Below are 23,763 nucleotides of genomic sequence, written 5' to 3' on the forward strand. Positions count from 1 at the left end.
TGGTGAGCAGGAGGACGATGGGAGGGGGGTTAAATTTTCCTATCATTTGATAATAACAATGGGATTCGAATAAAATCGCATAGGATTATTAGCGTTACAGTGATTAACGATAACGCGTTAACGATAAACCGTATATAGATTATAAACATATATATATATATATATATATATATATATATATATATATTTCGATGGTGAATGAATACCATAGTCGTGTCATTATCATCTAAATTGCTTTGAAATACGATATGGCCTTTTATACGAGCTCGCAAAGTATAGTAAAGAGGATGAAATGGTCGAAGATGGGGAAGAGGAGGAAGAGGAAGTAGGAGGGAAAAAACGAGAGAGGTGCGTTGGATTGGGGTGAATATGGGTTGAATGGTAGGAGGGTGCAACAAGGTAAAACCCGAAGGATTTGCTTGGCGTTCCGGTGCTGGCATCTAGCGGCTAGCGTTCTAAAAATAGCTTCTTCGCGGGGACGAGCTGGTATTACTGCAAGATTTGTCGCAATAAAATTGGACGGAAGCGGCTCGCGTGGTAAGCTCAATGTAAAGCTCGGTAGAAAAGGACGATGGGTGGTAAGCGTGAAAGAGTAGGTAGACGAATTACAAGCTTTCAGGGAGAACACGGACGTTCAGAGTTTTGTCGGTGGTACGCCGACCGGCCAGTCCGCGGTTGTAACGCAGAAGAGTGGAAACGTTTTCCGCTTCCGTTTGAATTCCTGTCATATTCCCAGGACGAAGGATTTCCGGTCTCTAATCTTTCTCTTTCTCTCTTTCTCTCTCTTTCTCTCTGTATCTCTCTCTTTCTCTTTTTTGTCTTCTCGGTCTCGCTCTTTTTAACTTAACCTGATCAAGTTACGTACAATCCACCCATGGGAGCAATGATTTAAAACCGTCTCAACAACAACTACTACATACAGCCTACTTGTTTTCGTTTATAACAAAGTCTGTAGGATAAACGATAAAAGTGACAAAGTGTGGTTTTACGAAAGAAACACGCTTAGCTAGTTTTATGTATGTATGTAACATTCATTTTATTGTACCCATGGTATTCTCTCTCTTTCTCTCTTTCTCTTTTTCTCTCTCTCTCTCTCTCTCTCTCTCTCTATCATAAAAATATATTTGAGTTTGAGCAGGTTGAAATTGAGATAAAGGTTATTTTTATTTCACGTGCAATCGTTAAAAGATAATGAATATGGATCAAAGACCATGGTATTGTTCGTAGAAAATTTATATTGTTTCGTGTCGATCATAGATTTTCTCAAAGAGTGTAATCTTATGTACATAACGATATCATATCAAATTCATGATAAAGTAATAATATTAAGAAGCGATGAAAAAGGAAAAACTTTGGATGACGGATGAAAATGAGGAAATAGAAAGATAAGATAGTTAGAAAAAGGAGAAAAAATTTATATCCATGATGCAATTAGATTTCTATATTATTATTTATCGATAATTTACGCCAGGATACTATTATCACTTATTACTTCTGCCCATAGTGTACGTTCGATCAACGGAAACGAGCACGCGACGATATTCCTGCGGGCTATTTGTCTCTCGTACGTACACTCGAAATGAGGAAGTCGAAATTACTAGAGCGGTAATTAATTAATTAGCGGCATTTAATGTACCGGTAATCTAATAATCGAAATAATAGTATCTAGCGAGTTGGTATAGTCCAGTAGTAATCCTGGTTGTGCCATTAAATTCGTTCGTTTTGCGTTTAAAAGTGCAACATTTTCTCCCACAATCCTCCCCTTCCCTCCCTCCCGTTCCTTCTCCCTCCTCCCACCCCTATACCTTCGAATTTCCACATTAGCTCTAGCAGAATATATCTCGTGCACGATAGTACGCTAATTGTTGTGGCGCGCCTTCACCTCGTATACTATTATTATTATTTCCCGTCTAAGCTTCCACGTAATCTTCGTTCTAATTTCACGCGAGGTAAGGTTTACCTTTTCTATTTTGTTGCGTTTCTTTTTTTTTTTTTTAACAAAGACACGTCCAATAACGACGTTAAAGTCAAGCCGAGTTGTGGTCAGCAAATATATGATTTCATTTTCTCGTATGGATGCACTTGTGGAAATTATGTCGGTGCATTTTCTTCCTCTTTTTTATTTGCCTTCTTTATTTATTTCTTTTTTCCTTTCTTTCTTACATTCTCCCCTTTCTTTCTTTCAATTTCTCAAACGTAGAAATAATGAAACACGATTACAAAGTAAAAATGTTCACGTTATAATTCGACTGCAATTTTAATCTTTTCTTATTTCCTTTCTTCATTTTCTTCCCTTGCTACGCTAATTCTTTCTAATTGCAAGTATAATTCTCGATAATTGCAAGTATAGGTGTATATAATGATAATAGAAATAAAACAAAAAGAGAATAGATAAGAAGAAAGAAGACTAAAAAAAAAAAAAAAAGAAACATAAAAATTTACACTCAAATGTACGCGTTGAAAATATCGCGAGGTCACTTTCTCTATTTTTTTGTTTTGTTTTGTTTTGTTTTCTTTTTTTTTGCTCTCGCTCTTGTTCTTTGCAAAACTATCCGAAGTAAAAAATCGTTTACGCGATTTTATTTACATATGATCTATAATTAATTTTTTAATCTCTCTATAATCCCAAATTATGAAGTAATAAATAAATACGTCGATACCTATATATGTATATACAATATATATATACATATATCATGGAATCGATCATTTTTTTTTCCCCTTTAACAAATTTTCGTCATCAATCCTGTATGATTTTTTCTTTTTTAATCGAAGATATCTGTGTACTTAGATACTTAGACTAGACATAACATATATCGTTTGATCGTTCAACCGACCTTCTGCTTCCGGCAAATTGCGATCGCACGGTGCTCTACGTCATTTCCTCCTCGACAGGAGGCGTACACGGAAATGGCGTGTTCTTAGCAGGGATTTATGAACTATACCATGAACGACTTTACCGTGTCTCTTAGTGATTTCTCCTTTTCGAAAGACCCGAGGGCGGAGATAGTGAGAGGAAAGGTGGGTTGGTATGACGGAGGGTGGAGCAAGGAGGGGTAGGGAAGGGAAAGGTGAATGGGTGAGAGATAGCTCTTTCGAGATATTTCTTCTTTTGATCGTTATCATCGAATTTTTCGTTCTTTTCGTCTTCCAATAGAGAGAACTCGTCAAACAACTTGTTCTTTCATAGAAACGATGACTAATTATGTATTTATTTTTGTATACATATATACATGTGTGTGTGTGTATGTATGCACGTGTGTATGAGTGTATATATATATATATGTATATATATTTATTTATTTCTTATTAAATTTCGTAGTATCATTCTTAAATATACATGTTCGTCTTTGCATACGCCCTTTCCCGAATTATCTTTCGTGTACTTATGAATAATTCAAGCTTGTTTACTACGACGAAACTATTTGGCCTAACTCGCATCAAAGTGTTGAGAGATAGAGAGGGAGAAAGAGAGAGATAGTCGAAGTACTCGACTATAAGGTGTCAACACGACGAGAAGGCTAAAGCGAATGTAGAGAGGACACCTTGCTAAGGATAAAGAAGTTAAAGAGAGAGAGAGAGAGAGGGAGAGGGAGAGAGAGAGAGAGAGAGAAAGAGAAAGAGTTAGCGTGCGCGCGACTACGACGACGATGACGACGACGACGGCGTTCGCACAACTTCTCGTACTCTCTAATCCGGCTTTGGAATATTTATGACGCGAAGAGAGAAGTGCTTTCGTCCTCCCTTCTCAGCCTTCACCCTCATCCTCAACCTCTCCGACACCCTCGCCCTTCGGTATATCGTTATATACTTTATATGTTCACGTTAAGCGTTCGGACAAAAATTTTCCCTATAACCAGTCTTTACAAGTCCCCAAAGTTGTTTCTTTTTTCTTTTTTTTTTTTTTGTTTTTGTTTCCTTCCTTTTTCCTAGGTCATAACCGAGAACGACAGTCATTCGAAAATGTTTACCTTCAACATGCAAATTATAGTTTATTTTTATCGTATATGATCGTGCTTTATTTAATGAATTTTTTTTCTGTTTTTTTTCTTTTTTTTTTTTTTTTTTTTTTTTTTTTTTACGATTCGTAAGAAAGTTTCATTTTCATTCAATTCTTCATTCATAATTATTTTCTTGCGTTCTTTCCTTCTCGTGCTTTCTTTCTTTGTTTTATCTTTTATTTTTCTTTTTTTCGCGTATCGTCATAGTCACGAGTTTTCTCTCTTATCGCGTCTGCGAACAATGATTGTTTTTGTTTTTTTCTTTGTTACGTTGAAAAAAAAAAAAAGAAAAAAAAACAATATAGAAAATGAAGAAAAAAGAAGAAAATTATTTCTCAAATCATTTTTACGAGTTATTTTTAAGAAAGACATTTAGAAATATAGTTTTATTGACACAAACAAACTTTTTTTTATGTCCTTTCACTTTTCGACAATATTACTTAATACTTTATTTCCCGTTTTCTTTTTTTCTTCTTTTTTTTTCCTTTCTTCTTATTTTCTTCTTTCTTACTTATTTCATGCGATCTCTCTTGACTTACTGAATTTTGGCGACGAGAGGAGTCGAGTAACGAATGGCACTAGTGATTCGATTCCCCAGAGAGATTCCATAAATTCGACAACCACGTAGCAAGTCCACCCTTCGTCCTTTGGCTATCACTCGCGTAATCCGATACTGTGAGGGAAAGACTACGGAAGAATAAGTGAGAAGGAAATATATATATATATATATATATATATATATATATATATATATATGTATATATATATAGTGGAGCTGAGAATCGGGCAAAGAAAAAAGAAAAAGAAAAGAAGGAAGAACAAAAAAAAAATAAAAGAAAAAAAGAAAAATACACGGAGAAACGTCAATATGAGGAGTGACTTTCTTCTTTAAGGGGTCAGTACTTTGCCATTGCGAAGAAATTTTAAGAGGAATTGAGAATAGGGAATCGGGAATTGGGAATCGAGAATCGTGAAATATCAATTGTATCGAGGAACTCTTTGGCAGATATATTTTTGTTCGAATCTTTATGAGTATTGCCACACCTATTTGAAATATTTATCGAAGATATTTTTGAATTCGTATTGATTTCTTGATACAGAAATGGAACGAAATCGTTCCTACGTACGATATTAATGAGATTTAAGAGAGAACGTACTATATATACTTATACATGAACGTAGAAATATATATATATATATATATATATATATATATATATACTCTTTGTTTTTTATTGTTACTCGATTCGCAAGAATGCAGCTATTTTAGTCGTGCGAATGTCTTCAATCGATCCACAGGTTTCTTCTTTTAAGTGAAATAGATCAGGCTCTTGGGTTTCATTTATCCGTTAGTCACGCGAGAACCAAGAGACTAATATAAGTCGTAGAAAAATCAACGCTCTTAAGTGAACTAATATGTGGTTAAGGTATATAAGTTAACCAAAGGAATTGATAAGGAAGAAAATAACAAAGCGAAGCTCGAAGAAATTACGAATAATTGATAGTATAAGAGCGATAATTTGTTTTCTCAAAGAGAATTCTGTTCTTTTTTTTTTTTTTTTCTTTTTTTCGTGTTGCTTCTTCTCTTCTTCATCATCATCTTTCTTTTCCTCCTCTTTCATATCCTCTTCTTCCTCTTCCTCCTCTTTCTTCTTCTTCTTCTTCGTCTTTTAGTTTGCTTACTTGCACGTGTTTTTCCCGCTTTTTTTTTCCTTTCTCAGAATGGAAGATTCACGATCGTTAGAAAGAAACGACGATTCTTTATTCGTATTCCGTTTGGATCTTGAAGAAGGTTTCATCCAGGCGATGATTAAGTCGTCCCTTGAGTTTTATCCTCAAGGGGTGGCAAGAAGTTCCGCCGGGAAGCTTTGATCCGACAGGGGGGGGGGGGAGTGAGAGAGATGGAGAGATAGGCGGAGAGGGAGAGAGGGGAGGAGGGGGAGTCTTGCACGACCCTCGTTTTCTTCGGTTTCACCGTCGTCCAAGAGAAACGTAACCTTTATCTTCGATCGTACTTTCGCGTCGCTGCGGTCTCGTTTGCGCAAAGTCGAGGAGAATAATCGATACGTCTTCGTCTACCTTCGCCACCTGGACCTCTTTCTCTCTCTCACTTTCTCTCTGTCTGTGTGTCACACATACATATATATTTCTTTTATCACATCATCTAGGAACCTAACCTGACGATATTTAGACTTTGCTCGATCGAATTACGATAACCTTGATTATTTTAATCAATTCGAAGGATCTCATTAGTCGTAGCACATGTATGACGACTTTTCGACGATAATAATTTCTTTATCATTGTACATTCTTGTCGAAAAGTTCTTTTCTCTTGCTCTTTTTCTGGTTTTGTTCTTTTCTTTTTCCTTTTTTTGTATGGACTTTTGCGGATAGACCTTCTTTCTCTTTCTCTTTCTCTTTTTTTTTTTATTTTGTTTTGTTTACCTGTTTATTACGTCGTGATATATCGAAGTAGAAGAGTACGAAATAATGGTATAATTAATGAAAGGGATTAATTAATATAAGATCGGATATTTACGAGAGTGAAGATAAATAACACGGAGGCCTGAGTATAGTTTATAATGATATACCTGTCCTGCTTAATGGTCAAGATGCAATATTAGTTATATTTTCTTAGATATTTTTATTTATTTATTTATTTATTTATTCGTGTATCTATATGTACATAAGTTTATATTTTAATCGATCTAACGTAAGAAAGATATCTTATCTCGAATATCACGACATAACTCGCAAAAATATTTATTATATTGTCATTCGAATGATGATAATCATTTACTCAATATTTTCAAACTAAATAAAAAATAACTCGTATCAAATTTCGAGAGATATAATGTATAATATAAATATAAATAAATAAATAAATATATATATATATGTATATATATATAATATATATGTATATATATATAATATATATATATATATATATATATATATATATATATATATATATATATATATATATATAGCTAATATTTGTGTTTGTTCGCAATAAACATATATGTTCGAAATGCAATTTCCGATCGATATTTGATTGCATATTAAATCATGATTTCTAATCGAAGTATTCGAAGAGAAAATATTTTTTTCTTATCGTTCGTTAATATCGATTAAATTAAGTTAAATCAAACGTATTCATTCTATCACGAGAATGATTATCTTATTTGTCCATACATTTAAAAAATTGCACGAATTTTGTCGGATCTTTCGAAGGAAATAAAGATTTATAAAAAAGATACGTAAAGCGATAAACCATGGGTGGTTAAAAAGTATCGACTTTTTTAAGCCGACGAAGATCGAAGAGAAAGGGAGTTTCGTTGTAAAGGTTTGGCGATAAAATTCGTGGGTGGTAGTGGTTTGTGGCAAAGGACAAAGAGAAAGAGAGAGAGAGAGAGAGAAAAAGAAAGAGGGTTGAGTTTAACTGAAAGTCACCTTCGTTTTTCAAAGTCATTTTCGTTCTTTTAAAAGATGGCTCTTGCGTGTTTAAGTAAGTAGATGTTTCCGGTAGGTACATCCTATCGAAAAGAGGAGGGATGAAAAGGGAGAGCAAAAAATTGGAAGACGGTCAGAGGTTGAGAGAACCGAGTTGTGGCTGTCGGGATTTAAAAGTAGGGTGGTGCTGTTTAATTAGAATAAAAAAATGGTGCACGTAAGTCGAGATAGAGAGAGAGAGAGAGAGAGAGAGAAAGAGAGACGACGGAGAATAAAAGCTTTGCGAAAGTGGGGAAGTAGACAAAAAAAATGTGAGAGAATGATAAACGAAAGGTTTGAAAAAACGCTAGCGTGTACGCGATAATTCTGTTAACACGCCCGATTAGCCTTTCTTTCTTACTTCTCTCTTTTCTCTCTCTCCTTCTTTCTCTCTCTCTATCTCTAATCCTATTTTTTTCTTTTTCTGACTGGAAACAATAACTTCATAACTTTAATAACTGTTGGAAAAGATTTCTTTTAATTTCTTTTTCAATCACACGAAGTCATATTATTGTTGTTTTTTGTAGATTCGCGTTAAAAAATGTTTTATTTCTCGTGATTCATTATAATATATATATATATATATATATATATATATATATATATATATATATATATAAGGGTGATTATATATATATATATATATATATATATAATATATATGGGTGATTCAATAATTTTGACTATCTTTAATAATTTTAAAAGATCTTCAGAATTTTGTAAGAGTTAGATTAATTTAATAAATATATCGACCACACTAAATACTTATAATTTCATTGTCCTCTTTTAATTGAATCAATCTAATTACTTTTTAACTAGTAAAATTTTCTCTCTTGACAATTAAACTTTAGTGATGTTGCGACTATCTTTTGAAGACAAATAAAAGAAAGAAAAAAACAATTATTAAAAAGAAAATCAATAATTAAAAATAAATCATTGATAAATAATTTTGATCTTCGATAGAAAGGATTTGATTTCCTCACGAGTTATCTCGAAAGAGAAAGAGAGAGAGAGAGAGAGAGAGAGAGAGAGAGAGAGAGAGAGAGAGAGAGAGAGAGAGAGAGAGAGAGGGAGAGAAAGACAGAGAGAGACAGAGAGAGACAGAGAGACCGACTCATTTTGAAGCTTTTTACGTAACAAGTAATTACGGCGACGTAGATGAAGTTTCGAGAGATCCCTTTGGTGAGAATTTGAAAGGCGCGATTCTCGTGATGTTTCTCTCTCTCACTCTCTCTTTCTCTTTCTCTGTCTACAATGTTGATAGAGGTCGCAAACTTGTCCTCATTACCGTTTCGTCGTTACATAAATCCTTGTAACCATCAATTAAGTCGAATAGCAAGGCTGGGTACAAAGCAGTAAGGCAGGTACCTACTCGGTAATCGTACAACTAAATTGCAGACGGATTAACGATTATTACTTCGGGTTCGTCAAGGTGTCCCGTTTGCCGTATCTAACGCGATGGATCGAAGTCGTTGTTGGATATTAGAAATTATGATTACGACAACGCTTCGAGCTCGTTCTCTTATTCGTCGTTCTCATCGTCATCGTCGACGTTGTCGACGTTGATGTCGTCGAGGACGATGGAAATAGGCACAATCTGGTTCTCGACGATATAACCTCTTAAAAAGCACGCCTAGAACGCGTAATGTCCTCGTTCTCGCGATAATAACGAGCCATCGTAAATATCGAGTTGCTACGTAGTAGTCCAGCTCTCATATTCCCCGGCGTCTATCCTCTTCTAACCTTTTTCAATTTTTCAACCCTTATCCTAGTCTTTCCTCTCTCTCTCTCTCTCTCTCCCTCTCTCTCTCTCTTTCTCTCTCTATTTACCTATCTATCTCTCTCTTTCTTTCCTACTCTTTCTTTTTCTTTCTCTCTCTTTCTCGATCGATCGATTTTTATTCCAACTTTTGCTTCCGTTCGTTCAGATCTCCGGTCTTCGTTCTTCGTTCTTCGAGAGTCATCATTGATTTAATATCTCATATAAGCTTGAAAGAAGAAAAGAAAAGAAATAAAAAAAGAAAAGAAAGAGAGAAAGAAAGAGAGAAAGAAAGAAAGAAAGAAAGAAAGAATTGCGAAAACGGAGAGAAGAGAAGAGAAGAGGAAAAAAAAAAGAAGAAAGGATGAAGAGATCCGATTTTCCGAATATCCCTTGTGTGACTTTCTTCTCTTTGGGATTTTACCAGTAACATGTTCGCGAGAGACATATATTATATTTATATGTGTATCGCGCAAACACGTGCGAGTGAAATCGTTATAATTTCAACGACGCGTGGACACCGGCTTAGATTTATTTTGCGTACGTGCTTAAACATGCTGCGAAATAATGCGAGCGGAATTTACGAGCTGCGAGGCTAAGTAGTACAGCCACAACTCGGTCAGACAAGCTTTCTCCCTTCTATCCTCTTTCCTCCCTTCCTCCATCTTTCTCGCACACACACACACACACACACACACACATACATATATATAGAGATTACATACTATCGTGCTGAAGTTACGCGTAAACACATACATTTGTACATAGAGAAACACGCGAAACGATAGATTATCTCTCATAAATTATTTATGTTATGTATATTCCTCCATTTCGCTATTTATCGAAATATAACAATTCAAAGGGAACATGGCCGGTTGTTACGATGTATTTTCTGTTTTCTTTATAATCACATCCTTGATACATTATCAAGCAACAATATGAATTTTCTTCGGTGTGCTTTCAGTGTGCCAACTTCCCATGCGTCGAAAGCGTCAGCAAACGAAAAACACCTAGGGTGAGTTTTTGACGTTATATCTTTCAATAGATTTGTATGTCTCTCTTTCTTCACGTTGAAAAGAAACGACAAATGTTTGTATTTATTTTTCTTTTTTCTTTTTCTTTTGCGTTTCTTTTTCTCTTTACTTTTTTTCAAAAGGGAAAAAAGGAGAAAAGGTTTCGAAGAGAAGATCAATTCTTTTTTCTTTTCTTTATTTTTTTTTTCCTTTTTTTTTCTTTTCCTTCTTCTCTTTCATAAGTAAGCTAGAGAATTGGAATTTGTGGGTATTCCGTGGTACCTTCCTTACGTAATTAAATTACTTGGATCCAATTAACAGAATCTCGATAACCCGATACGACGAAAGCTAGACGAGGTGAGTAACAAAATGTCTTCTCGACTTTGCTAGCTCACTCGCTCGCTCGCTCGCTAGCTCGAGGAATACACGCGCGTATGTAATTAACTAGCTGCACGATGGATCTATCTATGTATGTATATATATATATATATGTATATATATATATATATATATGTATATATATATATATATGTGTATCTTGAAACCGGTCGTTGTTTACGAATGTTAATTCGGAATGTACCAGTTCGAAGCTAAACGGCGACGCGTAACAGTCGAGGGTACATCCTCGGTAAAATTTGTCGTTCTTCTTTTGAAAAATTATTAACCTTTAAATAAGAATTAATTGTATTTAAGAATTAATTTATTATTATGCCACGTAATTATTTCGTAAGTTTTTATTACCTTTGAAAAATAAACATTATTAATTATCTTAAATCATATTAAAATGGTATTACATTATATGATATTATTGATAAAATAAAAAGGAAAAGAAAAAGAAAGAGAAAAACATATTTATTTATCTGTCTCTTCAAAAAATCTATCATAGAAAAATCTGACGATAATTCGAAAGATATATTCTTCTTACGAATTATTCTGAATGATCTTTAAATAATCGAACTATTTGTCATCTAAGTCATACGATTTTTCTTACGCTATATGATCAATAATTCTTTGGTTAATCTGATATAACTGTTTCGTTTCGGCAAATAGAAATATCCGTCCATGATATACATACCTGTATCTATATATGAATAAGTCAAAGCTAACTATTTTTGGGATTATGTCAGCTAGGAAGCGTAATTTCGGACTTTGAAGGACATTGAGAAAAAAAATACAAAATACAGAATAGAATGAATGAGCGAGTGAGTGAAAGAGAGACAGAGAGAGAGAGAGAGAGAGAGAGAGAGAGAGAGAGAGATAGGATGAGAAAACGAGGATCGAAAGGATTTTACGTAGTTGCCAGCTAATCCTAATGCGATCGATCATTCAAAGAGGATCGCGGTCGCGGGATTACGATTTTTTTCTTTTCCCATTTTTTTGTTTTTTTGTTTTGTTTTCTCTTTCTTTCTTTCGTTCGAGAAATCGTTCAGCACGAAAAGTGGGCATCGCGCGTCTACATGCGTCTGTATGTATGTATATGTGTGTCTGTCTAGGTTTAGGTGTAGAAGAGTTTGCGGAAGGAAAATGAAAATAAATTGCTAAGGGAGCGGGATGGTTGGGTTAGAATGGATAGAACGGCACGGCGAATTCTCGGTTGAAAGTACGATCTGACAAATGGCGAACGATAAAGGTGCACGACGTTCATTAAGGTAAATGCCCGAAGGCGCGCAGAAAATGGGTAGCTTTTCGATAGCGAAACCGATGCGTTTTATATATGAACATGGAGAGGAACGTTGTATTTGTACATACCACTTTTAACTGTTATAACGAAGATAACGTTCACAACGTTAACCGTGTTTCGTGCTTATTATATTTATCTTGATTGACTTCTTTTTTTTTATTGATAATTTTCTTGAAAGGAAAAAAGACAAAATAAAACGGAAAAGAAGAAGAAAGGAAGAAAAAAGAAAATATCGATCTTTTGCCTTTGGGCGAGGTGAATGGAGAGAGAGAGAGAGAGAGAGAGAGAGAGAGAGAGAGGGAAAAAGGGAGGGAGGGAGGGAAGGAGGCTGGAGGAAAAAGTTATTTTATTATTCGCCCTTATAAAAGTCGTCAAGCGTGCTTGGGCTTTACGGCTCGTTACGATCTAAATATTGTAGTAGTCGTGTGACTTGAAGGGAGGTAGCTAACTCGTTGCTCTAAAGCAACGAGTGCTTGTATGTACGTATACATATATATATATATATGTATGTACGTGTGTATGTAAGTTACACGCAATATCGCAAAGTGAGCACAAAGTGTAGACAACATCTTCCGTGAAGAGGCAAGACAAGCGTGGAGAGGCTTATGACTGGTATTATGCGGAGATTCGGTGATTTGCATAAAGATTCGTGTTGCCATTCGGCAAGAAAGTCAGCTAGATAGATGAACGTACAAGAGAGAGAGAGAGAGAGAGAGAGAGAGAGAGAGAGAGAGAGAGAGAGTAGGGTACGTAAAGGAAGAACGAAGGAAGGAAGAAGATGGAGAGATAGAAAGGTTAGGTCCTGTACTTGTACGATCGCTGAAATTTCGCGGGATGGATCTTATCGGTGAGACTGCATAATTTCCTTGTATAATCCAGCTTTATCAGAACGTCGAATCGGATGGAGAACTTTATGGAGAATTAGAGAAAAGGAAAGACGAAAGTGTGCTTCAAGAGAAACAGAGAGAGAGAGAGAGAGAGAGAGAGAGAGAATATCGCTCGTCTAGACGTCAAAAGATTCCTTATAGAAATATTTAACATTGTTTTATCTTGATTAACACGCAAATCATTGTTCCACGCATAATTTAATGTTTTTTTCGATTTGTAATTACTATCGAATCAAGAGACGCGAATACATTGACGAAGCAATATCAGAGATCGTTAGGATTCTTTACGATCGATAACCATCGATTTTATTTGCATAAGATGTAAGAATATAAAAAAAAATCGAGCAGAAATTTTTCGTTTTTCTTAAAACCGTATAAATCATCTGTCGTCGATTGAGAACGGGAAAGAAAATCTATTGGTTCGGCCTGCTATCATCGAAGAACGATAGATTCTATTGTCACGAGAATTCAACTTCTTGGTTTTTCGCTTAAAATAGTCATTCGGATTTTTTCATTTCTTCTTCTTCTCTCTCTCTCTCTCTCTCTCTCTCTCTCTTTTGTTTTTCGTTTTCTCTTTTAATATTTTCAAACGAATCTTTCGAAGTCTGAGGAGTATCATATCAAAGGTATCTTTATGCTCGTATAGTATTAAAATTATTCGTCCGTTGTAATCTTCATTCATTTAACGTTGTCCGAGTGAAGAAAGTTTTATACAAAAAGTTTTTTCTCTCTTTAATTCTCTCTCTCTCTCTCTTTCTCTCTTTTTTTCTCTCTTGCTTTCTCTTGCTTCTTCACAAGGGATTCTTATCACAGGAAATATCCTTATTTCTCCTCTTAAGTCAAAACTTCAAATATTTTTATCGTCTTGTCCGAGCAAAGGGGGGACAGACCGACGTCCTGATTTCTTTTACTAGCACTCCTAAGTTGCACCACCCACCGCCACTCATTTTACGCTTCACTCATATCTCTGTAAATCTTCTAAAGCAATTCCTCAAAGAAGGGAACGTAGAATTCTTCCTTCCAGTCTTTGTTGTAAAGGATCGTTCTTTTCAAATTTACAGAGTGAGAGAGAAATAGAGAGAGAGAGAAAGAGAGAGAAAGAGAGAGAAAGAGAGAGAGAGAAAGAGAGAGAGAAAGAGAGAGAAAGAAAGAGAAAGAGTTACGTTTCGCCTTACATATCTCCTGTTTTATGCTTTGTCTTTATTGGCCAGTATACTCTATATCCCTCAGGAATCCCCAAAGCGAGACTTTAGTGCCACTTTTAATATCATCCAAAGTTCCCTATCTTTTCCCTTGATCGCAATGGATAAAGAGAAGAGAAATTTTTATTTTTAACGATAGACATAGATAAGTATTCAGATTGCGAACATTTTGTCCTTTACGTTTGTACATTTATCCTTAATGGAAGTAAAATTATAAACCGTAAGATGATAAGCCCATTCGGGTATATTTTTTTCCTCCCTTATTTTTTCTTTTTCGTTTTTCCCTTTCATTTTAATAATCCGTTTTCTTTTTTTTTCCTCACTTTAATCTTTCCTCTTCTTCTTATTTTTATTAATCTACGTTCGAAATAAGAATCTATTGTTTGACGGTAAGAAAAAGAAACTCTTGATTTTTATTAAGCCAAAAGTTAATAAGGTAAAGGAGAGAAAAAAAAGCAAAGGGGTTAGCTCGAAGGGATGGATAAACTAACGCAAGCTACAGGGGTTACAAGAAGGATCGAAGACGTTATCCATTATTCCGTAGAAGCGTGGCAGCGATGGCGGTGGAGTAAATCGCGCGCGATTTTCATCGACGTCGGTGGAAAGAAGGGTGTCTGCCGTTTCCCCGTTTCCCTCTATTCGTGTCTTCCAGCTTCTTTTTCCCTATGAAGCGTTGGAAAATCTTCCTCGCTCTTCACGATCCAAAGATTTCCTCTCGATCTTATGCCGAGATAGAAAACGTTCCTCTCTCTCTCTCTCTCACTCTCTCTCACTCTCTTTCTTTCTCTATTTCTCTCACTCACTCACGATGAGGCCATTTCAGCCACGCAGCCAACTCCGCCCCTTCATCTTCTCGCTCATCCTTGATTTTCTCTATGTATATATATATATATATATATATATATATATATATATATATATTACATACATACATACATACATACATACATACATACATACATACATACATATATATATATATATATATATATATATATATATATACATATGGGACCGCAGTGTCGATGCTTCGATTCCGATCGAACGAGCCAAAAGGGAGGTGGGAGGTACGAAGGGGATGAATATTCCGCCTGTAGGATTCATAACGTTCATTTATGCACGGGTCAGTGACTCATATCTGGCAAGAGATACCACTCTTTCTCTCTCTCTCTCTCTCTTTCTCTCTTTATCTCTATATGAATTCTCTTTCCCCTTTTAGATTCTTTGGACTCTTCGACGTATTCGATCGACCACCACCAATATCACGCTGTCTTCCTCCCGTCTTTGTTACCTACCTAGACGACCCCTTACCTCGATCTTACCTCCACCACTCGAGCAATCTCAATCTCAGCTTTTATTATTGGATAGAGCTCGCTCGTGGAGATCGCGGATTGTCAGAAATTGGAAATAGGAGACCTACGGCAGAGATAACAGATTGAATCTTATTTTGGAATTAATCCCGTTTATTTAAATTTGATAGGAATCACTTGTTATAACGTATCCCATTGAATGTTTCTCTCTCTCTCTCTCTTTCTCTTGTTCTTTTTAGTACCTTCGGAGACGTTTCGTAAAGAACAAGACACTCCTTTGAAAAATTCTTTTTCCCGGGGTGCTTTCTGGCGACACACTGCCTCAACGATCCGGACAATGCTACTGGTAGAAGACGGAGCTGAGGACACCGAGGGTAGAAAAGACGTTGGTACTGGTATAAAAGGAAGCCACGTCCGCGAAAAGATCCGTTCTCTTCTTTTGTCACGTCGGTACTTTTGTTTCTTTTCTCTCTTTCTTTCTCTCTCTTTCTCTCTCTCTCTCTCTCTCTCTCTTTCTGACTCTTTCTCTCTCTATTTCTTTTACTCTATTTGTTTTTTTTTCCTTCATTCCTTCCTTCCTTTCTTCTTCTTCTTCTTTTTCTTTTTCTTTATCGCCTTCTTTCTTCCTGTTATTCATCCTTTACCCTCGTTAATCCAATTGACCAGACTATATTGATCGCATTCAAGTTATATACATCTTTTTTATTTTTTCATCCTCTCTTATTCATCTTCAATTCTCTTTTAACCTAAAACTTTCATTCGTAAATAATCTTAATTTGCTCACGCGGTTAGTACCTCTTCTCTAGTATTAGGTACTCACCAGAGAAGAAGATTCAACTCTGGCTGCAGATATATCCCTTCATCTCTAAAGTATCTACCTCCAAAGCTCGACGCTTTACCGCTAATGGTTTCATAAAAACTTTGTATTCAGAACGTAATAAAGCTGGCCCGTTCCTTCCTTTCTTCCACTTTTCTTTCCTTTTTTCTTTTCTTTTCTTTTCTTTCCTTTTTTCTTTTTTTTTTTTTTTTTTTTTTTTTTAATTTAATCCTACCGCTTCATTAGTAAATACCTTCTTCTTTCATTTCGGTTCTATGCTAGTCCAGCGATTCCCCTAAATGATATTCTTCAACTCTTTCGTTAAGACGAGAAAAAAAGATCTCTCTCTCTCTCTCTCTCTCTCTCTCTCTCTATTTAATTCTTATTCCACGTACGAGGAAGAAGACTATACGTTGGTTTCATCGTTCGAGCAACCTAATCCTTTTCAAATTTCCTACTCTTCCTTACCATCCCAAGAAGGATTTCCATTAAATTTTATAGCAGCTTGTTAACGGGCTCGTTCTTGGAACTTTCCATTTTGAGTTTGTAACATAAGTCCCTTCTTTGCTTTATTTATTTATCATTCATTTCCTTTAATCTATCAAGCTTTCAATATTATTCATACTTGTTACACTTTACGCGTTAATTCTCGTAAGATTTCTTTAAACTACATAATTTCTGTTATTTCGAATTAACTGATTGTCATTAAATATTCTCTTCGTTATCTCTCGTATGGTAGTAAAAAATTTTTTCTCTTTCTCTCTCTCTCTCCTCTTTCTCAATTTTTTTCCACGCTCATATTAAATATCTTTTAAATTTTTTCTTTAACTTAAAATAGATCTCGTTGTCGTGATTTAAAATCATCAACGGTAACACCAATATCACTTATTTTCAATACATAATCAAAAATCATCGAATGATGAAAGATATTTACATCGTGAGTAAAACGATAATATTAAAATCATCGAATAAGAATAATTGAATAATGTATGTGAATAATGAAGTGATAGAGAAAATGATGATAAAAATTGAAAGGTTATCGACACGGTGTATGCTATTATTATTGTCTCTCATCTAGTCGAGCGAGCCTTTGGCATGACTGAGAATTTTCCATTCATCGTGAAACGAATGAAGCTGTTATAGGTGTATGAGGAAAACGATTACGTAGAGGTGAAACAATTTCCATTCTCCGGTCAGCGGACTATCGGTAGATACGTTGCAAAGTCGACGTTAATTAGATCGCGGTAAAAAGTTTCCTTTGATGTGCTCCATTCCAGCGTGTCGTTGACCAACCTAGCGAACAACGTGGATCGTGCCAGCCATGTATCGATATATCGATATATCTCCTGGCATTATGGTTTTAGTTTCGCGCGCACGTTCGATAAAGCTGACAGCCTTTAAAGCCAGCCTTTGGCTATGGATATAGCAACGACAACGGAACAACAACAATGTCGAGAACGACGACTACGATGACTCGTAGGGAAAAGCGATCGAAGTACAATGATCTTCTATCGATCCTTTGTTCTGAATTAATCGCATTTCGCTTTTATTATGGAAATAGAATGTTAAACTTTATGTATGTTGATTTTTCATCAAAACTTTATTACGGTTTATACATTATAGATTTTCAAATACGTCTTTCGAATTTTATTTCGTTATTATTATTTCGACGATATCGATACTTTTTATCAATCCGTAAGATAGATAGAGAGAAAGAGAGAGAGAGCGATATATATATATATATATATATTATTGTTTGTTTGGAATCCAAAATAAACATTCTCTTTTTTATTCATTTTATTAATTCTTTTATATTTCAGCAATTAAATATTTATAATCGATCAAAAAATAAATCTACGAAATTATTCTTTTCCCATAGAACCGCAATGCAGTTTAATTACATATTAGTAAATTTTTCAAGCGCGTATGCATCGAGTTTGCTCGAAAAATTATATATATATATATATATATATATATATATATATATATACATAGTATGTATAATATCGAATATATTTATTATATTGGAACACGTATAATTAGAGTAATAACGCAAAGATAATTTGGAAAATCGTATGGACACGTACGATACGTAAAATGAGAAAACAGAAAGAGAGAGAGAGAGAGTGAGAGAGAAAGAGAAAGAGAGAGAGAGGAAAAAATAAAGTACGACACGTTTGGAAATAATGTTAATTGAACGGGATCCGATAATTAGGTGTATGAAGTAGAATCACGTATGTCTGGTATTCATCGAAGTAATATCGGGGAAATTATTCAACGTATCGGGCCGCAAAATTCTAATAGCCTCGTTCCCATCGGGAATTATAGTATATAAATGATCGAGATGCAATGATATTGTCAATTCCTTTTCCGTGTCGTCGTACATCGATTGGCGAACTTTTGTTTCGTTCTATTATTATTTACCTGGAAACGTGAAAAGAATGATAAAATCAAAAGTACTTAGACGTTCGTTTATCAAAAGAAAATAAACTCCATAAATCATTATTCATCGTGTAACAGTTGTCTCTTTACTCGTTGTTTTTATACTTCTTTTTTTCTTTTCTTTTCTTTTCTTTTTTCTTTTTTTTTTTATCAACTGTTTCTCTTTAATCCTACGTTTATTTACTACGAAAGTTCATTACTAAGAAGAAATCGCGTTGGAAACGAGAAATAACAACAAACAACAAAAACCAATGTCATCATTGTCGTTGACAACAAACGATGATGACAACAACGAGAACGACGAATATGATGGTAGGAACAACATCGAAGAACGAAAACTTTCAATTACGGTCACGTAGCGTGTCAGTATATCTCGATATCTTCCTGGAGCTTGGCTCGAGTCTCTAAGCTCCTATTCCCGAAGGATCGAGTCCATCTGATTACCGGTAATGGGGTTGTGTTTTAAGCTCTCCCCAAGAAAAAGGAAACTCCCTCTACGCTAACTGAGCTGAATCTCTCTTCGATACAAGTCTCCTCCCCTCCCACCCCTCTCTCTCTTTCTATCTCTGTCATTCTTTCTCTCTCTCTCTCTCTCTATATATATATATCTCTTTTTCTCTCGCGGCGAAGAATTTTCATTCCTTCTTCGTCTTCTTTCTTCTCTCATCTCGATTGAGAAATAGAAGAGAGAGAGAGAGAGAGAGAGAGAGAGAGAAAGCTTCACTGAGTCTTACTTAGTTCGGCTTAGTTCGACTTTCTACGCTTTCTGATCGTTTAAAATCGCTCAAGAACAGTTTTTCTTTTAAATCTTGTATTTCTCTAACCATTACGTTTTATCAATCTAAATCGATACAATTCGTCTTCTCGTTTAATCTTCGTTTGTATTGTTTATTTTTTCATTTTTTTTTTCTTTTATTTTCTCCTTCTTTTTTTTCTTTTCTCTCTCTCTCTTTCTCTCTCTCTCTCTCTCTCTCTCTCTCTCTCTCTCTCTCTCTCTCGTTCTCCATTGGAAACAATGTGTACATGGTGTTAGATCGATCGTTAGGGCTTATTTGATTATAAATATTCGGAATAAATATTGTTGTTTTGTATATTAAGCATTTTAAAACGTAATTTTAGGAATAAAAGATTATAATGATGTTTATATATATATATATGGTTGTGTACTTTATGTAGATATGATATTATCAGGAAATTTAGTCGATGTGAAATTCGTGTGCTTGAATTTATCGAACCAGATAATGAGACGCAAAGTAATGCGTATTATCTATTAAAATGCTTCATTTTTCACGGGAATGTTACCACGTAGATATTAGATAAGTTTCGCATATGAAATTATATACATGTACTACGATTATTTATCGAAAATAATGTTTACTTATATTACAGCTCTTTTTTTTCTTTTTCTTTCCTTTCTTTTCTCTTTTCTTCTTCGAAAAGAATTAACAAAAGTGTTCGGGACGCTCGAGCGAAAAAAAAATTGTATCTCTTTTAAATTTAAACGAATAAAGTCTGATTAATTGGACAAGATAAAAAAATCTATATATATATATATACATATATATATTTATCTCATTTTTCATTTTGCACGGAAAAACGGATTCGTCGGAAAGATATCGATGAAATTAATCGCGAAACTGTTTATTTATCGAAATCGGGCTCGTCGGATGAGGGAGAAAGTTTTGGCGATCGACGTGCACGGGGTTACGCTTCTGGAGTCGAGACGTAATTGGGAATAGTATTTGGAGCACGAAAATAATTGCTTCGAGCTACCTCTTTTCCCTCGTAACCCTCTTGACACGAACGTCAATCCGAATGTCACCCTTCAAACGATCCAGGCAATCACAATGTCGTTTCAACTAATTTTTCTCTAGATTTGCTTGCATACTTTGGAATTTTGTAATTATTATATATTTAATAATAATAATAACAATAATAATAATTACGCTTAGATATTATAAAATAATAAACCCTGAAAATGACTATATAGCTGTATTTTTCATATTAAAAAAAAAAAAGTATATATATATATATATCATAAAAATAAAATGATAAAATTACAAATATAAAGGCGATATAATAATTATATAATTTCTTTTTGTATATATATAAGAGAATTAAATATATAATGTGAAACTTATACCTATTTAATAATTTATTATTTTCACTTAATAATTATTGAAATAAATATGTAAATAAATATTTCCATGGAATATGAACTGACAATTAATTTTATGGCAATATAATGAAATAGAATTTAAACAATAAATATATGCGAGTGTGCGATTATAAAATTACATAACATTGTAGAGAGCTAATCGAATGCTTTAAATATATTTAATTATTCTATATAGAAGTATCAATTTTATTATAATATGTATATATGTACATATATATATATATATATAAATCTTATTAGATTTGTATATACATGCATGCATACATATATCTTATCTGTAAATCTAAATAATTATAAAAAGAGATAACATTTTGTATATAATAATTACTTTATTCGAATAGAAATGAAATTCTTCGAACATTAAGTAACGAAGTTAGAAGAGAACAATTAAAAACCTTTAAATTTGAAAAGTATGTATCGAATATAAGAATTCTTTTAGTTGAAGGAAAGGTTACGAAGGACCTTTCTTGAGTTCTAATAAAATCTTTAGCTCGATGTAGGACGCGTATTGCTCGCTCGTATGTTCGTTCGCTCACTCGCTCGTTCGCTCGCTGGTTCACTCGCCCTCTCGAATGAGAGAGATAGAGCAAGAGAGGAACATTTGCAGGGAAGAAAGAGAGAGAGAGAGAGAGAGAGAGAGAACGACTACAGGCGTAACCACTTTTGCGGCAGGTCTCAAAGGTATTGAAAAACGAAGTTCCAATCGGCAATACGTGCGTGGAATTCCAAGATCGGTGTTCGACCATAGTAGCGCTTTAAACTTATTGCGGATTTTGCGACGAGAGAAGGAAGGAAAGAAGGGAAGAAAAAAAGCAAGAAAGAAATAGAAAAAAAAAGAAAGATATATATATATATATATATATATATATATATATATATAAAGAGAGAAAGAGAGAAACATTTGCAGGGAAATTTGAAATTTGTTCTTCGTTTTAACAACGTTAACTACGATAGAAAATGTCGATTCAAGAGTCAGTGTAATAAAATACGCCGTGGTATCGTTTACGAATTAAATTGTTAACTATTCTTCTCGATAGAAAATTGCGACGAGTGGTGACATATAAATTTTCATATATTGCGTTTTTACCATCAATGATTACGACATTGCACGATCGAGAAGAAATCGCAAAGGTACATACATATACGTACGTACGTACGTACGTACGAGTTTTATGCCAGAAAATTTTTATGCGAATAATTTTCGAGGATGTTTTTAAAAAGAGAGGAAAAATGAAATATGCGTGGAAGATGAAATGAAGAGAAAGAGAGAGAGAGAGAGAGAGAGAGAGAGAGAGAGAGAGAAAATAGTAAGAGATTATTGTTTCTATTTCTAAGGGGATTTTTTTCTTTTCTTTTCTTTTCTTTCTTTTCTTTTTCCTTTCGTACGATTTCTTTCGTACAAGAGGAACGTAAATCATCGAGGATGAAAAATGAAAAAGAAGCAAAAAAAAAAAAAGAAAGAAAAAAAAAGAGAGAAAGAAAGAAAGAACGCAAGCGAACGTCAAAAGAAAAGAATCAACGAATAGTTAGAATTGATTCGGGATATCGATCGTAGTATGAAATGCAATATCGATATCGTCAAGCCGACTATCATCCATAACGATTCCGTTAGGTCAGAACAACGATAGAGAAAGAGAGAGAGAGAAAGAGAGAGAGAGAGAGAGAAAGAGAGAGAGAGAGAGAGAGAGAGAGAAATATAGAATGGTAGATCAAAGCTATTCGGCTATATTAGCGACAGCTCTCGCGCATCCTGCTCGGTCTTTTGACTTTTTATTTGGCAATATGAAAGTTTCGACAAGAATCTTTATGGAATAAGTTTTGGTGGGCGGAAGATAGGGAATCATGGAAGTTGGCAGAACCCGGCCCTTTTCGTGTTCTCTTGTGTCTCTCTCTCTCTCTCTCTCTCTCTCTCTCTTTCTTTCTTTCTTTCTCTCTCATTCTCTTTCTCTTTGTCGTTTTTATCGTCCTCTTTCCTTATACCTACCAATACTAATATCAACTGTATTCGAAAGCGAATAAATTCCGGCCGATTCCACGTCTACTTTCGTTCCCTTTGTAGAAAAATTGAATATATCAGATTGTGTGTGTGTTTGTGTCTGTGTGTGTGCGTATATATATATATATATATAGAAACGCGAACAGTTTATATTATACTATTTTACCTAGTGCCAAGGTATATTACAGGACTCATGTAACTCAGTTCATTTTCCTCACAGCTCGAGAGAACCAACGCTGTCGTCCTTTCGTTTCGCGAAATAGCAATTTAGCCGTCCGTTGCGTTTACTTCCTCTCACCCCACCCATTCCCTTTCATTCCATCCTTTCCTGTCTCGACCCATCCCTTTATACTTACTCTCGTCTTTTCTACGTCGAATTAAACAACCTCACCTTGGCTCCGCCTACTCCGTCTCTTTCACCCCATTCCACTATTGCTTCTTCGTTTTTCTTTTATTTTTTATTATTTTTTTTTTTACTTTTTATTTTGTATTTCTTATTTTTTTTTGTTTCTCCTTCTTCTTTTTTTCTCTTTTCCAATCTTCCAGTTTTTTGTTCCATCCTTCGCCTCTCTCTCTCTCTCTCTCTCTCTCTCTCTCTCTCTCTCTCTCTTTTCGTCCTCGATAGCGATGAGCTGTCACCCATTTCGAAATCGACGTACTCGAAACGTCGGCTTTTTCCTTCTTTTTTTCTTTTTCTTTTTAATTATTTTTTTTTCGTTCCTCTCCTTTTCATCCTATTTCTTTTTCTTCTTTTCCTTCAGACAGTACGAATCAGAAGCATGCTCAAATCAAGCCTCGACTCGTTCACTAATTTCATTTCCCGATGCGAATGAAATGTCGTTGCTTTTATTGGAGCTATTCGACGAAAGGGGTTGAAGGATTAAGGGTAGGAGCAACGAGACCGTATCTAATCTCTAGTGTCGCTGTCGAATAAAGGATGTAGGTATGTAGATTCACGCGGTAAATCGAGCATGAAACGGA

At 34.8% G+C, this 23,763-nt stretch overlaps 1 protein-coding gene across 9 annotated transcripts in view; it reads left to right on the top strand.

Annotated features, from left to right (window-relative positions):
* The window catches only part of LOC124426149 (neurexin-1), a 261,069-nt gene that overhangs the window by 11,723 nt on the left and 225,583 nt on the right, over positions 1-23,763 (top strand). For all 9 annotated transcript variants that reach the window (XM_046967481.1, XM_046967482.1, XM_046967485.1 and 6 more), the window contains exon 2: positions 10,220-10,270. In XM_046967481.1, the coding sequence (XP_046823437.1) occupies positions 10,220-10,270 (51 nt within the window). The remainder of the gene's footprint in view (positions 1-10,219; positions 10,271-23,763) is intronic.

Source organism: Vespa crabro, chromosome 8 (genome assembly GCF_910589235.1).
Source record: "Vespa crabro chromosome 8, iyVesCrab1.2, whole genome shotgun sequence".
Classification (NCBI taxonomy): Eukaryota; Metazoa; Arthropoda; class Insecta; order Hymenoptera; family Vespidae; genus Vespa; species Vespa crabro.